At 39.2% G+C, this 23,460-nt stretch overlaps 2 protein-coding genes across 4 annotated transcripts in view; one reads left to right on the top strand and one right to left on the bottom strand.

Moving 5' to 3' along the window:
- Positions 1-715: 715 nt before the first annotated feature.
- On the bottom strand, positions 716-22,631 carry ACP1 (acid phosphatase 1). Of its 2 annotated transcripts, none has more exons than XM_032681293.1 (6): positions 22,421-22,631; positions 10,278-10,351; positions 9,887-10,000; positions 5,423-5,484; positions 3,122-3,227; positions 716-2,220 (listed from the first exon to the last, which is right to left on the bottom strand). In XM_032681293.1, the coding sequence occupies exons 1-6, from the start codon at positions 22,461-22,463 to the stop codon at positions 2,143-2,145; spliced, it is 477 nt and encodes a 158-aa protein (XP_032537184.1). In that variant the 5' UTR covers positions 22,464-22,631; the 3' UTR covers positions 716-2,142. The 2 variants fall into 2 exon arrangements, with proteins under 2 accessions (XP_032537184.1, XP_032537183.1); XM_032681292.1 differs by lacking the exon at positions 9,887-10,000 and adding an exon at positions 10,056-10,169 and having other exon boundaries at positions 22,421-22,549.
- SH3YL1 (SH3 and SYLF domain containing 1) overlaps positions 22,535-23,460 on the top strand; it is a 50,500-nt gene continuing 49,574 nt past the window's right edge. The window contains exon 1 of one of the 2 annotated variants that reach the window (XM_032681291.1): positions 22,535-22,805. In XM_032681291.1, the coding sequence (XP_032537182.1) occupies position 22,805 (1 nt within the window). In that variant the 5' untranslated portion in view covers positions 22,535-22,804. The remainder of the gene's footprint in view (positions 22,806-23,460) is intronic. The other variant, XM_032681290.1, reaches the window with a different exon arrangement.

Genomic DNA, 23,460 nt, shown 5'->3' with positions numbered 1-23,460 from the left:
CAACAGATTACTTGCTGAATATGTATCTCAAGGCTGAAACTTATAAATCTGAACTGAATTTAACACAAATAGTTTGTATCACTTTACAGGAAGACTGCTAAGCCTAGTAAAGGTAAACAACCATATCTTTTTATGTCCTTTCTGTTACCCCAGCAGCTCAAAGATAAAGATTTAAGACCTTTAAATCTTAGCTTTAATATGTATGAAACTGTTGAATTCCTACACAGCCATGAATGGGAAAGTACAAGTCGTCATGTTCTAAATCTTGTGAGTTATTTTAATTTCACTGGAATCTTTGAAATGGTCATTCAGGCAGAGAATAACATTAGATTACGCCTAAACACTTCCACCTTTGAGGTTAATGCATAAAACCACATTTAAGAGGGTTTGTCCCTAACTGCCCATCATTTTTTCCCATTTACTTTGTAAAAGCATGCATAAAAGCAAAGGACAATAATTTTTCCAGAGTCAGTGCTTAGTCGGACCTGAAATATTGTATTATTCTTTGTCCCTGAAGTGAAACAGCTATTAACTTGCAAATTTCTAGCTTGTTTTTCAGAAGTCAAAACTACTGGTAATGCAATAATGCACAAAGATTCTGATTTCTGTGTTTAAGTGTTCCCTGTACCACCTGCCTCTTTGTAAGCAGGTTCGTAAGTTATAGGTGTGACTGAAATTTTAGCACAAAACAGAAACCTCCCTAACACAAAATAGCTGTTCTACAGCAAAAGTCCCAAGAAATTTAATTCATATCGTGAAGGCTTCAACACACACAGAGTGACACCAGGATTCCAACTTCCTCAGGAGTAACAGTATCCTCTATTGAAATACATCTCTCCCCCAGAAGATAAAGTAGGTGACAAATACAGAGACTACTACTTTGGAAGGCAGGAAGAGACACAAAAAAAAGGCTAAATAAATATGAAACCAAATTTTATAGATCCAGTTTTACAGATAATGTGGTAATGCTAGTCCATACCAATGCTGATACTAGTCAAAATAGGAAAAATCATCATGGTACCAGTTACATTACTGATCTCAGTGCATTTACATTTCTAAGGCAGACAAGAAAGGTGATGTTCAGACAAGCAGGTACAGATTTTTACAAAGCATTTTGTCCAAGAGCAGAACTATCTACTTACTGGCCTTTGGTTTACTTTGTACTATAGTAAAGATGAACTCTGTTTGGGTTGAACTATGCTCTCAGAGAACATTTCTGAAAGGCTGTCCATTCTCCTGAATAAATCTGTAAATACTGTCTGACCCTCATGTAGGAACTGGAATTATAGCAAATTTCTCATCTATTATATTGCATGGATTTGAGTATTTTACTACTATAAGATACAAAATGTGATTTCACATTTCAGCTTTTAAGCTGATATGTTTTGTCATCAAAGTAAATGCTATGTACTTGTACTTGTGTCAATGTGCTACGAATCGCCCAGAAGACCAAAGGAAGACTAGAAGTCCTAATCAGTTTCTGAACTCTGTTCATCTTCAATAGTATAAAAGTGAACTGGAACAAAAATTATTTCTTCTTTGAATAACTAAGGATTTAAACTGACAGAAAAAGCTATTTTCACTGGATCCTGATCACACACAAGGAGGTTTTGCTTGCTTAAGCTTTCAAATAGTGCTAAGAGCAATGTCTGTCAGGCAGCAGTTCTTTGAGTCTAGAAGGCTTCCTGTGAAACACCTTCCATTCAAAGGTTGCCTCACGATACTGACACATCAAAGTTACACATCAACCATTATCTCAGATTCCCACTCAAAGTTGACTGAAATTAACTCACTAAGGACACAATGACAAGACCTCAGTTTAGTTAATACAGCACATAAAGAAGCGAGATGTTACTTTTGCAGTGCTTGTGAGAAAGCACTGGAAGAGTTTACAGATGAATTAATCCTGAATTATATACTTTATTACTACACTGATGAGTGACAAAATGGTTGATCATGTAATCCAATTAAAACGTTTCTATATTTTTTCATTAGATGACAGAAAAGCTAAAATACAAAATTCAACTGAATAAGTATTGAACACAGAGGCATAATTTTACAATTTAAATGTATCAATCAAGTAAACTTTACGTATTTCGGGAAAAGCTAATTATTTTCTTTTAGAAATTAAATGATGAAGCATTAATGAGGTTTCTCCAAAAATGCTTTACAACATCTAAGACACTGCTCGTAAACAGTTTCAAAGTCCTTTTCATTCCCCTAGAAAAGAAGAGAGGAAAAAGACTGTAAGAACAACAATACTAACTAAAAAAAAATAAAAATTGCATACTGGTTTCTCCATTGTCATTAATGCCAAATAACAGACACGAGGAAAGAATAAAAATGGTGCAAATACATGGTGACAGTTTTTGCATATTTCTCTCTAATTTGAACTCAAGAATTTCCACAGACAAATGCTGTGACTTTGTATTCAACAGTCCCAGATGACTTTCCTTCACATATTTTCTTCACACATTTTTCTTCCATTCATTTTTTTAGCCCTTATAAATCTTTTCCTTTTTAGTTTACATTCACACTAACCTGTCTAGTTGAGTTTCACAGTTTAATGAAGCACTGTGCAGAAAAAAAAAACCAAAACAAAACTCTTTTTGTTTTCAATCTGCTTCCCCCATAAAAACTATTTCATATTCTCTACTTTCTGGGTAATGAAGAGCAATTCCTTATTTAGTTTTTCCCAGATTTTATAGAACCCTACTGCATCTTTATCCACTTCTGTTTGCTAAACTGAAGAATATTAATCTAATTGTTTGCTCTTGGCTCATATTATTCAATTTCTTTGACTACCTGTGTCCATGCCTTTGTCTCTATCTTTCCTCATTACATCCTCTGCAAGGAGGCTGATCAATCAGGGCTTCACCCAGTATTGAAAATATAGGTGCACTGCATTTAAATGTAAATAAATGCAAGCATAAAAACATGTTATCCTTTCCTAATCCAGTAATTTATATTGTTTCCTTGTCATAAAAAAAAAAAAATGTTTACACTTGGCTTCGTATAACTTTACATTATATGTCACATGCCAACTGTGGGATCTGGAAAGATTATATAGTACACATACACAATTTTTAATCAAGCCACCCAAAGAATTTCTTACACATACATAGTACGGATCTTCAATAATAAGCTGTTTCTGTGGATCGTAACTTCCAAGTAGCTCAATTTTGGCCTTGCAGTCTTTAACTTGGTTGCTTTTCCTGTTCAGATCTCTGTAAAAGAGAACATAAAATTTTCCCCTGAATTTTTCGCCAGAATTTTGGCATCAACACAAGATGTTCATGACCATTTCTAGACAACACAGGAAAATAACTCATGTCTGGACTCAATCCTGTGGACCCTACGCTGCTGCTTGGTTTTGTTTCTTTCCTGTTGTGTGGGGTCTTGTTTAATTGAGTATGGAAGACATACACATAAACTTAATTCAGAGCATAAACAGTCAGGCACTCAACCTATAGCTTAACAAAACTTTGTAAGTTCAGCAACTTCTTCCTCAAATCAATTATTAGTACTTTCAATATCTACCCTTAGCTTGTGTTGAACAAAAAACAATGGAAATTATCCAGATATTTCTCCAGAAGTATGAGTGAGCATCTCCTACCTGTTCAAAGCCAGATTAAATTGGTATACTGCAAGTTCTATCAATACTACCTCCAACTCATGTGAAGTCCTACTACAGTCAGTTAACAGAAAACGGTAAATGAGTGATATACATGTTTTCTTTTTGATATACTGTAACATTTTATCAGTCGTCACATCCTCTTCCTTCTACATCACCTCTCATTGATAAAACATTCTGGTTTTGAGATGGCATTCTCCCCATCTACTTACAAATGGCCATCTATGATCCCAAAGGCAGTTAAAATGCACCTCTCATCATCTCCAGAGTAAAGGCAGCTCAGTACTATGATTTTCACAATGAACTGCCAGAACATACTAAATTCTTTTAATATTACACATTTCCATACCAAATCATCATTTTACTTAACATTAAAAAAGGCAAAAAAGCCCCTGTGAATACTTAGTCATAAGCATATCAGTGTTCAGAAATTAAATTCTAATTACTCATTCTGATAAATTAATTTCAATTAGTTTAGAAATAGCAATGAGACCACAATACTGGTTTTGCTGGAAGAAAAATCAGGGCTCCTCTTTCAACCAAGAAGGTATTGCTTGAATTTACAGATTTTCAATAAATTCTCTAGCCTTTTATTATTGGAAAAAACGTCAAACCATTTTCTTAAAGGCTTCTGGCAGACCACTTAGTGAACAGGAGAGGGCCAGATGGCTCTGGTACTAAAGAAAAGGGATGTCCCAAATCTTCCTTTTCTGACATGAGGCATTCCATCAACACCTGTAATCAGCTTGCCCTCCTAGTGCTACAAATGGCTGAACTCAGTGCAAGTTTAAGGTGAAACTGTAGTGTAGCAGTAGCAATATCCCAGTTGTAGTTCTGACATTTCTTCTGCTCTATAGTTCATATCATATAAATTGTTAATTGAAGTTTCTGTTTAAGAATTCAAGTGAAAATAGAAGTAAGCCTAGTCACGTCATTGCCTGAGACACTGCAATCAAGTCAAGTGTTATATACCCTTTGTTCATGCAGACTCTGGAAGAGAGGTCATTCAGCATACTCTAGAAAATTCAACAAAATCATACTTAGTTAAGTGATGCTTCTTCTAGAAGTCTTTATGTGCTACTAACAGGGTTTCATTTAGGTTTTGTTTTGTTGTTGGTTGTGGTGGTTTCGGCTTTTTTAAACTAACTTTACAATAGCCCTTACAAGCGCTTTGAAAGCTCAGCTCCTTAATACTCAATATGTATATACTTGAGCAGAAATTTTGTTAGTGATACCCAAATTTTTACACTAGGCAGCTACTTCACCAAATCTTTCTAAAGAGCACTTAATTAGAACACAGTTAACAATAAAACAAGATTTCCCCCAGCTAACAACTCTGCTTATTTCAGAGCTCATTCTATTTCTATAAAAAAAGTAAAAAACCTGTTACCGTATTTAATCCTTTCCAAGTTGCCACAGTTTGTCTGTTAAGTACCATGCAATTAGAAAAACAGATCACTTCAATCAAGACATTAAGTACACCCTCATTCTTAACTATACAGGCATCAGCTGTATATAGCACAAAGTACCTAAATTTCCATCCTTAATCCTTGAGTGGCACATATCACACAAATAAACCATTGACTTCTAGCTCATTAAACTTATTAGAAGTGAAGAGTCTATCCTAATAGGATATCATTCACATACACATTTGAAAAAAAAAAAAACCAAAACAAAAGAACACCAAGACAAGCTAAGCAGTAAAATGTGACATCTGTCTTCAAAGTGACTTATGAGACATCGCTATAAGTAATCCACATGAATTTGTTCAATTTCTTCATACATTACCTTAGATTGTTCTCATCCATGCAAAGTATATAATCAAAGGTCTGGAAATCCTCTTTAGTAACCTAGAATTAAAACCAGATGCTTTAGCCTACAAGCTTCATTTGATTTATAAGAAGAGGAAAAAAAGTATTTTCAAATTCTATATCTCTGATTTACTAAAAAAGACACAGGTGGAAAGAATAAAACTGCATCTTCATAAATTTTTACAATAAGTTGTGGCATTTTAAATATACTTTACCATGATTATTTATCCATTTCTGCAGGTATTCCATAAAAAACTCCGAGTCAGCTATTCAACCAATCTTTCCTTTTTTTTATTCTTTATTTTTTTACATTTCATGCAGCAACTTAGACATCATTACAAGTGACATTTCTAGTACTTTTCAACTACTAAAACTAAAGCAGATTTCCAACTGTGGAAACTATGCAATAAAAATGGTTAAAAAATAAAATAGAAAAATTACTTTCTGGATAGAACAACAAAAATGTAGGTAACCTGGAATCACTTGCAATACTTCCAGTCTAGAAATTTGCCACTGCACAGGAAAAGTTACCAGGTGAAATTCAAAGCTGAAGTATGATGGTGTGAGTTACAATCTCTTAAAAACAAATGCATCTACAATATTTTAGGCCATGTAAATTCACAAAATTTATAGTATGATGTGAAAAAACCTATTGTAATCTTCCTACCACAATACAATCTGTTCTTTTTCTTTCCTGTAGTTTACTGACCCCTAAACATGAATATTAACTAAATTCAGAGATCTGAGTTCAGAGGCAGATAGGCAAACATAGCAGATAAACCACTAACTTAAGTACTAATGTCATCTCTACTGTTATAAAGACAGTTGCAGATATTTACCTGTCATTGTATTTCAGTTTACATTTAAGCCTTAGTTCCCAGCCTTAGCTAAAATGTTCCCAGCCCATGCCCACAATGCTAGTATAGGGTTTTGAACCAAGTGTCCATAATGAGGATGAATAAAAGGAATAAAATCTATAATGAGTTCACATTAAGACTGCATTTCACACAGTGACCTATGTGTCCTATGTGAAGTATCATAACCAATAAACTTGGAAAGTTTGTTCAGAACAAGTTTTTCTGGCAGGCATCTCTGGGAAGGATGGGCTAGAGAGGTGAGTAAGCAAGTAAACAGACAAAAAGACAAAACATACTGTAAGTCAGAGGTTTAACTTGTAAAAATTACTTACATACTAAAAAAAGATGTAGATGGCAAAACATCCATTTTGTGCAAACAGCAAATAGATACTGATTAAGCTCCCATAACAGGGAGTAAGAAAAGACAGACAGAAATTATCACCAGAATAAAGCTATAAATGAAACATTCCACACAAAGAGAATTGAAGGGGTGAGGTGTGTCAGGGAAGTATGAGAAAAGAAAGGGTTAATGGTGAAAACTAACAGACTTGTTTATTTTCACTGTAAAAATATTTGCTGTATTCATGCAGTGCCTTTGACCTATGAAAATATTTTTGCAGTGGAAATAGCTCTGTTTTCCTGGCAAATCTAAGCAGTACCTCTACAAGCTGCTTCTGATTGCTCCACACAGCTAAATACAGGCCCCTATGAAAATATGAGGGCACAGATTTCTTTGTTATACAGACATATGTAAGAAGAAAAATTAAGAAAAAAAGGAAAAACACCTGCCACACTTCCCACTTGACAGTGTTGCAGTTATTATGCTATGACCAGCACTAACACAGGTGCAAATGCAGCCCTAAAACCAAGATTACCATTTGGTTTGTGCTCTTAAGCCCTACAGCAGCATCAGATACAAAAAGCCTAATTGAGCAAACTCCAGGGAACTGAAGATATTCCTCAAAATTATGAAAACTAGTATTTTGGGGGAATTGAGAACATAAAAATTTATGTACATTTTGAGAAGATTAGTGGAGAGTTCAAGTTCAGCTTTGGATGGAACTACGCAGACAAGAATAACCTTACATTAAAAAAATGCATATAACCATTATTAATTTATTTGTTAAACATTTCCCTTTATTTACAGAAGGAAAATCTCATTTTCTCCGTCTAAAACCCCAAGAGAAGCAATAATCCTCAAATTTATCCAGTTGTGAAACAGTGTTTAATACAACCTGCTTCTAATCTCAATTTCATATTTAAGGCAAATGCACGGTATGAGTCATAGGAAAATCAATTTTGGCCTCAGCATGAATAAAAGTGAAACTGATTAAAACTTATCTGGTTTGTGCATGAAGACTAAGAGCTTAGAGAACTGCAATGGGTACATAAACACACAGCAGCCCACCATCGGCTAAAATGTTAACAACTCTTTATTTTATATATACATTTATTTCTATACTTCACCTTTCACTTAAAAGATCACTGCATATGATGGTAGGATGCAATCAACTTAACATTCCCTTTTACATAAACCATTCTTGTAGTTTTGAACTAAAAAAAGGTAAAATCCATGATTATCATAATTATGTACAAAATTACATGAAAGAAAGTGACTTTCACTGGGAGGGTACCAGTATTCCACAGGAGTGAAGAGGATAATTGTATGAGGTACTTATCTTAAGACAGTATTTCAAAGGCAACTAAGATAAATCCCTGCTCTCTATTTCTGCAGCTTCTGTATTAAATTTTCCTTAATCTGTTCTGAAACAAGTTTCACACAAAATTCTATCCTTGAGTTTGTCTCTAAGAGTAAAACAAACACAGTTCCACTTGTATTTATCTGACCACTCTGAAAAGTCCTATTTTACACTCTTGAGTCTCTCTTCAGAAGTACGACAAGACCATAACAGGTCTGCAGTTTAGAGAATCAACAGAGACCATTTGACAGAAGTTTGGAAAAAAAAGTAAACTGGAGTTACATAGTTAACATCACTGCAAAATGAACAGTTACCTGCAGCTCAGGGATTTGAAGATTTTCTTTAAATTTATAAAAGAAACTGCTTGTACTGGGATGTTTTAGACAAATTTTCATCCTGTTAGTCTTTCATTTTATTGTCTCATTCTTGTTAATTTTCTTTCTCTGTATATGTAACATTTTAGGGTCTTCTGCTTTAAAAATCTCTTCATTTGCCAGAATGTATAAGCAAATGTCTTCATTAAAGTGTTTTCATTCCCTCTCTGCCAAAGGAGGATATATAGATTTGTTTCAAGGCAGAGGATCAAGTCATTTTGGGTCCTTTGCTTTAGTTTAACTGCTCACAAACTACTCTAGGAACATCCAAGAACAGTTCTTAAGTTTCCAAGGCATATCTTCTAAAAAGACAAACATGTTACACTGTTGTGACTGAAACACTGGCTGAATAGTTTCAGTACCATTTAGCTTGTATATCGACAAATAATGATGTTTGTAAGCACTGATAAATAGTAAATCCAGAACTTGTAACAGGAAAAGATTACAACAGACTTTTTTTAGTAATTATTCTAATAGTAAAATAATGAAAAATCTGAAATGTTGCTGTGCCTAATTCTGTTTATTATATAAATGGAGATTAACATCAGGAGAGGTCAGCAGAGGGCAATTGACTAATTGAGAGAATTTATTTTTAAAAGTCAAAAAACTAAACATGTGGTCTTTGAAAGTGAAGAAAGTAAATATGACCTCAGTATGGTCTAGTAAAATTCTGAAGGGAACAGAAATTTAAGATAATACCAAGACTATTTGATCTTTTTGTCAGTACAAGAACTAGTGGCATAAACTCAAACTAAGTAAAGGTCAAGCCCTAAAGGAATATCTTATATCCAGAGAATAGTTAACTGAAGTAAATTATGTGCATTTATTTGAGTGTCTGAATTATTTAAATAGATGCAGACAGTACTTCCAATCTGTCTGGAATGCAGCATGGAAATACATGTTCTTTTGTTAATGAAAACAGATACGAGTTTTGGTAAAACTTAGAGGATTTCACTAAGTGACAAACCTGTCTTATCCTTAAGAATGCTTCAAGGGTATGTTTTCCTCTGAAGTTACCACCAACTGTGCTACTAATCTTGGGTTTGAGTGCTTTCATTCTAATTTAGCACTTTAAATATTTTTAAAAGATCTTCATGCAAGAGCAGAAGCTTTTTGTGACAGATGAACAGGTATTCTACTTCTTTTTGGACTTGTTAAATAAATATGCAATTTTTTGCTGAAGGATGCATCACAGATTACTAGAGTAAATCCATTTTTAAAAAGTATTTAAAAAATTCCCAAAATACTAAACATTTAAAGGCAAGATTTTTCCATAATGCACAAACTGCTCCAATGCTTCCTAGTTATACCTCCAATGAAGTTTGGTAACAGGAAACTCATTAAGCTCAACTAGAAAAGTAAGACCACTTTGAAGTCCTTTGAAAAACTACATATAGTATTTATTACTTGATGCTTAACCATGCATTGGTCAAATGACTTCCGTGATTGCAATGGTTAGGGCTAAACAAAGCATGGGTATGAATAAAAAAGAAAATATACTCTCTTCTACCTGCCGTGCTTTATGGGCTGTCTCAATGCCATGATTTCTTAGACAGCTTAAAGCCCTTGAATCTGGGGAGCGCCCCACGTTCCAGTCTGAAACAGCAGCACTGTCTGTCCTCCACTGTAACAACAAAACAAATACATACACATATTTAAAGAAAATTAAAGTACAGTACCTGCCTGGCAATATGATTCATGGGAATGCCATGCTTCTTCATGCAATTCTGTCCTCGATAGTCAGGAGGGCTTCCTATTTCATAGGTAGATGTTGCTGCACTGTCTATCCTCCACTACAGAAAAACAAATTTATATTTTTAAGTTTCCTTTCTCACTGCTTACAATTCTAACTGGCTACAAGACAGTAATTTCTTAGGCAGGAAGAGAAATAAATAGCTTACCTTATGTTCAACTTTTTCATCAGTTACAAGTTTTCTAAAAACTGCTTCAGCTATTGGAGAGCGACAGATGTTTCCTATGGAAACAAGAGATTAAAGTGAATTTTCAGACTATTGAAACAAAAATATCAATAACTGTGTGGATTTTTCAGCGCAAATCAGATTAAAGATTTTATTTACTTAAATAGAATGTATATTGCTTATGTGAAAACCCAGAGTCCTGCACCTGGGTTGGAGCAATCTCCAGTATCAATACAGACTGTGGCATGAAGGGATTGAGGACTTGGGGACACCACTGGATGAAAAATTGGATATCAGCCAGTGGTGTGCACCTGCAGCCCAGAAATGCAATCCTTGGCTACATCTAAAGCAGCCTGGGCAGCAGATCAAGGGATGTGAGTCTGCCCCTCTACTCAGCTCTCATGAGACCCGACCTGAACTAGTACATTCAACTCTGGGGCCCCCAGCACAAGAAGGACATGAACCTGCTGGGGTGGGTCCAAAGGAGGACCATGAAGATCATCAGAGGGCTGGAGCACCTCTCAGTGAGAACTGAGGTTGTGCAGCCTGGAGAAGAGAAGGACTAGGGAGATCCTAGTGCAGCCTTTCTATATATAAATAGTGCTGTAGTGACAGGACAAGGGACAACTGTTTTAAACAGAAATGGAGAAGATTTGTATTGGACACGAGCGAGAAATTTTTTTTTTTTTTTTTTTTTACAATAGGGGTAGTGAGACCCTGGAACAGGTTGCCTAGAGAAGTTGTGGATGCTCCATCATTGGAAGTGTTCAAGGCCAGGCTGGATGGAGCTTTGAGCAACCTGGTCTAGTGGAAGGTTTCCCTGCCTATGGCAGGGAGGTTGGAACTAGATCATCTAGCTGATGATCCCTTCCCACCCAAATCATTCTATGATTCTGTGCTATCCATCAGTCTCTTGAAATGCATATTATTATATGAAACATAATATATGCAAACAAATCATTAGGAGGAATATTGTGTAAGCACATCACTCTCTTCTCCTTCACAAAGAATATGTGATCACAGAAGACCAGACAAAATTACGAAATTTAAATGGCAGCGTATAATTTTTATCTTCAAATTTTCCTACACACTGCCAAATTTTAACTAATACCATGTAGTGGGTTTCTGTGGTTGGGTTTTGGTAGCAGGGGCTACAGGGGTGGCTTCTGTTCGAAGTTGCTAGAAGCTTCCCCTGTCTGGCGGAGTCAATGCCAGCCGACTCCAGGAGGGACTTGCTGCCACTGGCCAAGGCCAAGCCAATCAGGAGTAATAGTAACGCCTCTGTGATAACATATTTAAGAACAGAAGGTTGTGGCACAGAAAGAATTCCAGCCAGGGAAGAGCGGAGTGAGAACATGGGAACAAGGCAGACACCAAGGTCAGTGCAGAAGGAGGGGGAGAAGATGCTCCAGGCACCGGAGCTGAGGCCCCTGCAGCCCGTGGTGCAGACCATGGTGGAGCAGCTGTGCCCCTGCAGCCCATGGAGGACCATCGGGGTGCAGAGACCCACCTGCAGCCCATGGAGGAGCCCTTGCTGGAGCAGGTGAATGCATGAAGGAGGCTGTGACCCCATGGGAGGTCCACACTGGAGCAGGGTCCTGCTGGAGACCTGCAGCCCGTGGAGAGGGAAACCCACACTGGAGCAGGTTTTCCTGGGTAGGACTTGTGGCCCCTGTGGGGAACCCATGCTGGTACAGCTCATTTGTGAAGGACTGCACCCCATGGAGAAGTGACCCATGGGACAGCAGTTTGGGAAGAGCTGTTGCCCATGGGACGGACTTATGCTGGAGAGGTCCATCAAGGACTGTCTCCCATGGGACCCCATGGGAGCAGGGGAAGGACTCCTCTCTCTGAGCAGCAGCAGAAACAACAACTGACCGCAACCGCCATTTCCTGTCCCCCTGCACCACTGGGGGGGAGGAGGGAGAACGTGGAAGGAAGGAGGGGTGAGGGGAAGGTGTTTTTAGGATTTTTTTTTTTCCTCACTCTTTGGCTCCTATCCTGTTAGTAATAAATTTAAATAATATCCCCACTATGAGTCTGTTTTGCCTGTGAAGGTAATCAGTCACTGACCTCTCCCAGCTCTTATCTCAACTCATGAATCCTTAGCTGTATGTTTTTCTCTCCTCTGTCCAGTTGCAGAGGGAGAGTGAGAGAGTGGCTTTAATGGGTACTTGGCATCCAGCCAGGGTCAACCCACTACATACCACTTTCAATAATGCATGAAGAATCATGAATATTTGCCTAAAGTATTTACATTACTACCTACCTGTGAACAAAAACTTTTGGACAACTCCAAAACACAGCCACCACCATTGTGAAAACAACACAGTGAAATGACTGAACAACCTGTAGTATAAAATGCTCTTGATAACTGAAGTCACTGCAGGTCAAACAGAACCCTCACCAAGAGCAGCTTCCAGACACCAATTCCAAATCCCCCTCAAAAAGAATTCAATGACACAAGCACTAAAAACAACTCAGAAAAAAAGATTCCAAACTCTTTTAGTCCAAAATATGGAGGGTTAGGAACAAAACATAACACGTGGTAAAGCTGAAGTGCTGTCAATCAGCTAACAAACAGTTAAGGTACTTAATTATATACATACATAATCAGTGTTCCCTTCCAGTGGCCTCCAATTGCACTAGCCACTTGATCTGACCTTATTTTTAGAAAGAACCTGTTTCAACAATGCAGTACTGGCCCATTAAAAAACTAGAAATGATGGAGCTATAGCATTTTTGCTCCACTGCTGAAGTTGTAACTAAGTTAACCATCTATGGTAGACCTCTTAAAAATGAATTCAGAAAGTCATATTCTTGGAAAAAGAATTAAGTGTCTCAACAAAAACAAAAAGCCTATTTGGCGATTACTTTAAGTCTTTCTACCTTTTCATCCTTCAGAAATTTTGAGTAACTAGACAGATATTCATAATATTTGAGATGTCACCAAGATGACAATAACTCATACGCTCAAATCTTCACTTTCCATCAAACAGAATATGTAACTTTGCTCATTACTGACTTTTGAGCAGGCAAGTACAAAATACCAGAAATGGTAAAACTCACTTCTGTACCTCTGAATAGAGTACTCTTCTGCTACTGATTCTTTCCAAATCTCAAACAGTAAAAAAAAAAAAAAACAATGCCCATGAACAAAGCTAAATTTCCATCAGCAAAAAGAAATTTTCAGATCGGGCACTTAAGCTCATTTTCATGCCTGTATTTTCAAACAAAGCACCAAGGTAGACACTTCACTTCTAAAGAGAGAAAAGGTGGTATGATCTGGATGTTTAATAACGTGCTGTCACTCATGCCAACTAGAAAAATCACAAAGAGGGAAGTGAAGAACTGAAGCAATACAAATTGGCTGTCAAAGATTTAGAGAACATCGAATCACTAAATGGCAAAAGGAATGGGCTAATCATTGAGAAATTGATCTTGCTGAAATACTAGGTGAATTCTGATGGCAGTAGATCTTCCAGGAGAAGACATACTATTTCTATTGTTTGAATTAGCTTATTCCATGCACAGAAAGGATATCAGTCTTGGAAGAAAAATAAAACGGTAAAATTTTGGGTTTTCTTAAACAGTTAAGTGAGAAAATAGGTTAGTATTATTAATTATAAAAATGTTTTAAAATATGGTAATAAATCAAAAAATCTCATTTCTTTACTTGAGTACATGAGTTAAGCATTAAACAATACAATTTCAACAGGGAACGCGGTACAGCATAAGATAGAATATAACCTTTGTATCAGTGAGCCCAGTCCTTCAATATTGCAAACATATACAGCATCACTTCTCTTAAAAACACATCCAGCTCCCTTTCAAAAAGCATCATCTATCTTTAAAGGCTATTCCAGATACTAATTTCCTGAAATCTTCTAATTTCCACTTAAGCCTGTGCTCATCTGATCTTGGTTAACATCACTCTCTACCTTAAAAACCTTTCTTTCCTTCAAGAGATACAGAACTCTTGCCAAGCATAGCTGTGCTGAACTAAACAAACCAAGCTCTCAATCTCCTCATGAAATTAACTGACCCTTATCTAATCATTCCAGTTAAGTCAACTCTGCACTTGTTCTAATTTGAATTTATTTTTCTTGAATGCTGACAAATAAAATCACAGACTACACTGCAGGAAAAGTTTGTTCCAATTTGTCTTATAAAAGAAAAGAAAGTCTGACATATGTACTTAGTTCTTTTGAAAATAACCTGAGATTACTACAACATTTGACAAGTTCATCAGTATCAAATTTACAATCATCATCTCCTAATTTGTGCATTTCCCCTCTTTCTGTGCTGCTTCAAACAGGTATTCTTTAAGTCTTCTTTCTAAACTTAAATTCTGTTTCCTTTACACCAGCTGTTGAGGCCATCTATTTGATCCTGTACAAAATCATTCCTCTGTATGAATGATCCCACACAACTATGTGTGAACAGTAACTTTCATTACTACAGTCAACATTTTGGCAAAAAAATTATTAATACTATTGGTCCTCATAACTCCTTAACTAGCTCCCAGAATTTCAAAATGCTGGTTTTGAAATAAAATTTCATGGTTTTTTCCATTTGTTTATCCTTCTGCTTCATATGGATTGAATTACTTGTTCCAAATTTTCACTCTTCTGTAACCTACTCACTACTTAAATGCTATAAATGTAATCTTTAATGATATCATATAAAAGACCATGATGAACAAACACCATGATCACCAGCTGATTAAACTTATTAACTATCACTTCTAGCAATAACTAGAAATTAGTTACATCATTTTTGAAACATACATCTAACCTAGTTTGTGACTTAAAAATTAATGTCTTCCAGGACAACACATTCCAGATATTACCAGAGGTATCAGCATTGTTAGGGAACTGCAATCATCATTCAGATCTATTCTTGGCAACTACAGACAGAACCACAGAACTGACTTAGCCGCTCTTCTACCTGCACACTCTGCAATATTATTTTCATCCTAACCAACTCTTTTACCCACACTACTCCTTGCAACAGTTATCGTTCATCTCAACATTGATGTAAAGTCCTATCTCATCCCACTGACATATGCAAATTTCAATCACTGTTTTCCAGTCACCTCTCCCACTATAATTTCTATCCACTTCACATCCAGTTTTACATCCCACATTGGTCTTTCCAGGCTTTCTGAGATCCCTTGCAGACGCACAGTATTCCCTAAGCTATGGACTGACAGCCGTATTTGGGGAGTGAAGGGGGAAATTTCACAAAAAGAATCATAGGGCAATTACCTTCCTCCTTGGACTTGAACCATATTTCCTTAAATGTTATCTACACTTCCTCTTTGCTACCTATCCTCCTCTAGTGTTCCTTTCTCCTTTGTTGTATTTCTGACTGATCTGATCATGCTGATTTTACGTAGAAGATAACAGTATTCAAATTCGCTGAATCTCCATCTTCTCCCTTCATTTTTTTACATTTCAAGCTATTTAAGTTGTAGTGACATTTTCAATCGCAGAAAACTAGTACCCAAGGTACCCAGACAGTGCTGACCCATTGAAATTAATCCCACAAACATCCCCAATACGACAATACAAGGATAAGAAATTTGAATCACAGAATCAGTACTGGAACCATTTGTCAATCACTTCTAAGAAGCCAAGCTTTGTCACTCATTTTCTAGGAACAAGGACTTCTCTGATGGTTATCTAAGCCAATGCTTAATTTTTGAGTTCTTACTCCAGTCTCTGCACTAATCTTTGACCTATTCCCAGACAGAAATGGTAGCACTGGTTCTCCTGGCAGGAAAGACAACTTGAATCCATTTCACGCTCAAGTTCATTGCCCATTCTTACGTGCATTGATCCAATCATCTATTCCCTCAATTGGTTTTGTATCTTGGCTGTTCTTTATTCAGCTCCCCACTTCTTTCAGACCTTCCCAAATGAAAACAACAATGCTTTTCTTTTGTTCCTTTCTTTTCCTGTCTGCTGATTGTAACAAGTTTTACTACATTTCATCCTCTCACATTCAAAAAACTGCTCTTATCTTTCCACACATGGTCAGTTCATCCTAGAAATTGTAATAATGCTTCCTGGCATCATTTGCATCATTCAGCAGTTCCCCTTCATAAGCAAGTGTTTAAAACTGCTCATAATTCTTTACAGTTAAGTCTATCTTGTCACACTTAGCATTCAATTACCTTTGTAAGGAAGCATTCAAGGCACTGATTTTAGTTCAGATTCCCTGATCTTTTCATCTGTGTGTGTGTGTGTGTGTGTGTGTGTGTGTGTGTGTGTGTGTGTGTGTGTGTGTGTGTGTGAAAACTTTCCTTGCAGTAAGGTTAGTTATACTGAATTATCAACTGCTGGAACATTATGCTTTTCTCAGCAACCTAAAGGTTGACCAGGAAAATACAAGTTTTCAACACATAAGCACCTACTCACAACAATCAGACTCTTAGTATGTTTTAAGCATATATCTTGTTTTTCAATTCCAAGATCTCTTTTACAACCATGCTTTCAACTCTCTAGTACTTCTGCATCATTCTGAAACACAGATTAAATAAGACATTGTATTCTTACAGCTATATTACCAGTGCTGCACAAGTCATTTTCCTTACATTTATCTAACATTCTCCTCTTTATCCAAAAAAATGCCATTATTTCTTTTTGTCAGCTTGCTAAGAATCCTCATTACAGCATCTCCTTTTCATGACTTCTTCAATGTCTTACCCAACCTATTGCTTTCCTGTTCTGCAGCTAAAAATAGCATTTTGTCCCATGAAGCCTAGTATTTGGCTATATCTAAACACATATAATAGATTGTGACAAATGAGCCAGGAAACTCAAATCTCTCTGTCATCTAATGTCCTATACCCAACAAGTTAATTGCCATTTCAGAAATGATTTTATGCAGTCTGGATCCCTGGTGACAGTACTCATACTCAGTGATTCACAACAAGCATTAATCTTCTGAGGACTCAGCCAAAACCACGTTGCTAAACAGTCCACCTGTCTTCCAACTGTTCCTCCATCCAAGGACGAGATCAGTAAGCCAGTGCCTGGCCTAGAGCGCCCATTCAGCTTGTTATGTTATAGTGGACAAGTCAACAGAGAGGATGAGGCTGACTTATATAACACAGCATCATATTAAGCTCATTTCTGGAGCTCAATCATTAATTACATGAGTTATGTAAGTGTAAAATGAGCAAACTGCATTTTGGTTCACCTCCACTTTTAATTATTTCTTTGCTTAAATGGAAAAAAATTCTTTCCTAGTGTCTTCTCATATACTGTAATTACATATTTTGCTGAGTATTTCATTATTCTCTCAGTGATGAGGAACCCTTATCATTAATGTAGTTATGCACATTAACTAGATTGTATTTTGTTGTGTAATGAATATCTGCTTATTTCATTACAAAGAACACAATTGAGAGATACTTCAGTAATACGGTTCTTTCACAACAATGTAGAAAGAAAATGTAAGAATTGTACTTTCTGGGATCCACTCTCACTGGATGTGGCAAATTTAAGAATTAATATACTTCATTAACCAGCAAAGAATACTACAGATAAATGTGGTTCTAGAAATCTGTTTAGTACTCTTTTCAGCAATAATCTCAGCTATTATTTCTAACAAAATTTATGAGTAAAAAGTAGCACTCTTCAAGAACAACCAGAGAAAATTAAGCAAACTTAAAGCAGGAAGAAGAAACAACTTGCCTACAAAATTTAACTGAAAAGAGTCTGTATTTCACCAGAAAAAAAGAACTGCTTATCATGTCAATTAGCTTTTTCACACCACATACCATTATGGCTATTTTTTATAGCCCAGTAACACAGAAGAGGAAATTTAAAAGCTATTTACAATATATGATTTGATTAAAAAAGCCATCCCACTAACACTTGTCCTGACTTGTCCACCCAGTCCTCAGGCTTAAAATTAATAATTAATTAATATAAATTATTATATTATCTTACACTAATAAGAGCTCCTCAGACACCAACCTGCATTAGAAACTTGTTACAGTGTAAATCATCATGGGCTTACAAACTCATATGTATGAATTGTTTCACAAAAGCAGAGTACACTTTAGGTTGGAAAAGACCCTGAAGATCACTGAGTCCAGTTGTTAACCCAGCACTCCTAAATTGACCATTAATCCATGTCCCAAAGCACCACGTCTACAAGTCTGTTAAATACCTCCAGAGCCTCAACCATCTCCCTGGGCAGCCCTTCCAATGCTTGACAATTTTTTGGTAATGAAACTTTTCCTAATACCCAACTAAACCTTCCCTGGTGCAACTTAAGGCCGTTTCTTCCGATCCTATCGCTTGTAACTTACTTCAGGTACTTGCAGAGAGTGATGAGGTCTGCCCTCAGCCTCCTTTTCTCTAGGCTAAACAACCCCACCTCCCTCAGCTGCTCCTCGTAAGACTTCCTCTCCATTCACCAGCTTCATTGCTCTTCTCTGGATACTCTCCATCAATGTTTTTCTTGTAGTGAGGGGCCCAGCACTGAATGCAGGATTTGAGGCGCGGTCTCACCAGTGCTGAGTACAGGGGAACAATCACCTCCCTGGTCCCGCTGGCCACACTGTTGCTGATACAGTCAAGGGTCCCGTTGGCCTTCTTGGCCTCCTGGGCGCACCGCTGGCTCATGTTCAGCTGGCTGTCAACCAGCACCTTCAGGTCCTTTGCCACTGGGCAGCTTTCCAGACACTCTTCCCCAAGCCTGTAGCTCTGCACAGGGTTGTGACCCAAGTGCAGGACCCAGCACTTGACCTTACTGAACCTTTGGCTTTGGCCCATCAATCCAGCCTGACCAGATCCCTCTGCAGAGCCTTCCTACCCTCCAATAGATCAACACTCCCACCCAACCTAGTGTTGCCTGTGAAATTACTGTGGTTGCCCTCAATCCCCTCAACCAGATCACTGATAGATATTAAACAGGACTGATCCCAATACTGAGCTCTGGGGAACACCACTCATGACTGGCCTCCAGCTTCACCAACGCTCTCTAGGCCTGACCATCCAGACAGTTTTTTACCCAGGAAACAGTGCATCTGTCCCAGCCATTAGCAGCCAGTTTCTCCAGGAGAATGCTTTGGGAAATGGTGACAAAGGCTTTATTGAAGTCCAGGTAGACAACATCTACTAGGTGGATCATCTGGTCACGGAAGATCAAGTCAGTCAAGCAGGACCTGCTGTTCCTAAACCCATGCTGCCTGGACCTGATGCCCTGTATGTGCCACGTGACGACACTCATAATGATCTGCTCCATGACCTTCTCTGGCATCAGCATCAGGCTGACAGTCCTGTAGCTCCCCCAGATCGTCCTTCCAACCCTCCCTTTAGATGGGCATCACATATGCCAACCTCCAGACAACAAGGACCTCCCCAGTTGACCAGGACTGCTCATAAATGATGGAAAGTGGCTCAGTGAGCACTTCCAGCAGCTCCCTCAGTGGAGGAAAAGTGGCTGGAAAGTAGCCTGGCAGAAAAGGACCTAGAGTTGCTGTTTTACAGCTGGCTGAGCATGAGCCAGCAGTGTGCCCAGGTGGCCAAGAAGGCCAACGGTATCCTGGCTTATATCAGGAATAGTGTTGCCAGCAGAACTAGGGCAGTGATCATCCCCCTGTACTCAGCAGTGGTGAGGCCACAGCTCGAATCCTGAGTTTAGTTTTGGGTCCTTTACTTCCAGAAAGACATGGAGGTGCTGAAGTATGCCCAGAGAAGGGCAACTGAGATAGAACAGTTGCCTGAACTGAAGAGTCTGGAACACAGTCCTATGAGGAGCAGCTGAGGGAGGTGGGCTTGTTTAGCCTGGACAGAAGGAAGCTGAGGGGAGACCCTATCGCTCTCTAAATTACCTGTAAGGAGGTTGTAGCTAGGAGGGGGTCAATCCTTCCTCCAAGCCAACTCACAACAGGACAGGAGGAAATGGCCTCAAGCTGCGCAAGAGGGGAACTTCAGGATGGACATCAGGAGGAATTTTTTTCACCAAAAGGCTGGTTAAGAATTGAAAGGGGCTTCCCAGAGAGGTGGAGGAGTCACAATCGCCAAAGTATTCAAGAAATTACTGGACATGGCACTTAGTACTGTGGTTTAGTTGAGAGACTGCTGCTTGGTTAAAGGTTGTACTTGATGATCTTGGAAGTACTTTCCAACCTTAATGATTCTGTGATACTGCTCCCCATCCCCGTCTTCCAGCCCAGGGGGCTGGTACCTGGAGAACAACTGGTCTTACTGTTCAATACTGAGGCAAACAAGGCATTAGGTAAGTCAGCCTTTTCCTCACCCTTAGTCACTATTTCCTCCTGCATCCAATAAAGGATGGAGATTCTACTGAGCACTCCTTTTGTTGCTGATGTATTTACAAAAACATTTTTGTTATCTTTAACAGCAGTATCCAGATTAAGTACTAACAGGTCTTTGGGTCTTCTAATTTTTCTCTCTGCGTAATTTCATAACATGCTTATAGACCTCCTGAGCTGCCTGCCCCTTCTTCCAGAGGTCATAATCTCTCCTTTCTTCCCTCAGTTCCAGCCTAAGTTCCCTGTCCAGCCAGGCCGATCTCCTTCTCCGCTGGCTCATCTTTCAGCACATGGCGATGGTGATTACTACAGCCTTTGGAACATCATGTTTGGGAAGAAGGATTCACGTTAATTAAGATGTTTTTATACAAAAACATTTGTATAGGCCACTGGTTTCCAAACATACAGCAACTGATAATCCCTTAGTGAAGGATGTTTTTCCTGAATTATTATTAGAGGCTGACTTTACTCTAAGGTAAACATCAGAACATATTTCACAAAACTAAACTCTTGTTTTGCTATTCACTTAATCTGCATGTCTCCTGTTACAACAGAAAAGCAGATAATGAAAAGCCCAAACATAAATCAATAGTTTTGTAACAAACCTGGCAAAATGCCAGGGATTCACAGCACACAGGTAAGATTATACAGGCTGGAACACAGGTAATGTTAAAAGCACTCCTAGATTAGAGTAGAGCACCATCCAGCTTGTTATCCCCTGATGGAACTGTGTACAAAATGGGGCATGGTTCTGTAATCCATGCAGCCAATTCAGCAATTTGTTGGTTGTGATCATCTTGTTTATCAGTAATTGACTGTCTTAAGCTTCAGAAAAACATGCAAGTCATTTCTGATCCCATCTACACTTCTATTTCCTATGACTCTGCATGACAGCATTTACAACATAAACATACAGAATATCTGTAAAACACAAGTTTTCTATTTCTTCCTTTTGGTAGCCTTTCAAAAAATTCTTATTCTTTTCCCTCATTTTCATGACAGATCAAGATTTCATTATTACATCATGACAGATCAGCCTCCACTAAATTCTTTTTCTTAAAGTCCTAACGTACTTTTCCTCTTTTTGCAGAGGTTGTTTCATTAACTTCAGTCATTTTTGTTGCAGTTTTCTCTCCCTTTTCCGTGCCAGGTGTTCCAAACAGCAAACCTATGGGCAGGCTCCTTGTTCCCCACTGGCTGTTCCAGGAGCCAAGAGCTGCACAACTCAGAAGGCTGTTCACAGTCACCACCCCTGGTGGTGGTTTATGCGTGTTTAGCTGCTGCTCTTCCCCACGCACAACCTTCGCGCTTTTCAACACCGGACTTCGCCTGTTATTTCCTACTGATTCCAGAGAATTGCTAGGGTTGGAAGGGGGCCTCTGGAGATCACCCAGTCCAATCCCCCTGGCAAGGCAACGTCACCCAGAGCAGGTGACACAGGAACGCGTCCACGTGGGTTTGGACTGTCTCCAGAGTGGGAGACTCCACCTTTCTGGTCCGCCTGTTCCCGTGCTCTGCCACGCTCTGTGTAAAATTTCTCCTCATTACTCCGACCTATCAGAACCAGGGAGCAGACAGATTACGCTTTCTGCCTTCCTGGCCACTGCTCCGGCTCTCCCCAACAAGGGAAACGGTCGGAGCTCCCTCGGGCGAGACGCCCGCGGCACCGGGGCGGGCGGGCCGCGCCGACCTCGCCGCGGGCCCTCGTCTCCCCGCGCTCCCAGCCTTCCCCGCCGGCGCCCCGGGCCGAGAAAAGGCGGGCGGGATTAGCGGCGGTCAGGGAGCGGGAGCAGTGCCGTCCCTAACGCGCCCCCGCCACGCTCACCCAAACAGACGAACAGCACCGACTTCGCCTCCCCCGCCGCCATCTTCCACACGGGGACCTCGCGGCTGTCGCGCAGCCCGCGCCGCGCTTTACGGCACCGGCCGTTAGGGGCGGCCACGGGATTCGCCTGTTTGGAGGCGGAAAAAGGGGCGAAGCGCGAACCGGGGAGAGGTGGGGAGAGGAGGACGAGACGAGGCGGGATGGGACAGGACCGGGCAGGGCAGGAAGGGGAGCGGGCTGTTCGCAGGCGACCTGGCCCCGCCCGCCTCACCTGCGGCAGGTGAACGGCTCGGCGGGGCCGCCCTGGCGCCGCCCAGTGAGGCTGCGGCGGCAGGAGAAGAAGCAGCAGCAGTGAGAGGGAGCGGGGGCGCCCGGCCGGGCAGGAGTGAGTACCCAGGAGGCGGGAGTGGGTACCCGGGAAACAGGGGAGCTCCGAGCGGGGGAGCCGCGGCGGGCATGGGGCCGGTCCGACCGAAGGCGGACGTACGCGGCCGGCAAGGCTTCGCTTGGCCATCGACTGCCCCTCTCGCCCGGTGCTGCAGCATGTGCTGCTTCCTCCTGGGAGAAATTTAGGAAGCGTCGAATGAGGCTTTGGCCTCGCCAGGCTGCCGGTGAAACTGAGCACACGGACGCTTCGCTTTATAGGGGAGATCAAGTGTTAGTTTATTTATTTATTTTTTGTTATGTTTTATATCTGTAATAGATATAGATATATATCGAGTATGTTATATATAAGATATATATAATATATATATGATATATATATGATATATATAAGATATATATACATATATTTTATATATTAATATATTATGTATCTATAATACATGTGTATACTATATATATAATATATGGTATATATTACATATGTATATATATTATATATTAATGTGTTGTTTATTTATTTATATTTTTGTTATTTGTTTCTGTATATTTTTTTTCCTGCTGGGTTATCCCGTGTACCTGGCTGGGTTTTGTAACATCGGCAGCCACAGCCCCACCGTGGCAGGGTGTGGCTAGGACCAGATTCCTCTGCTCTG

The sequence above is a fragment of the Chiroxiphia lanceolata genome, chromosome 3, assembly GCF_009829145.1.
Source record: "Chiroxiphia lanceolata isolate bChiLan1 chromosome 3, bChiLan1.pri, whole genome shotgun sequence".
Taxonomy (NCBI): domain Eukaryota; kingdom Metazoa; phylum Chordata; class Aves; order Passeriformes; family Pipridae; genus Chiroxiphia; species Chiroxiphia lanceolata.
This window is presented reverse-complemented; position numbering and strand designations above follow the sequence as displayed.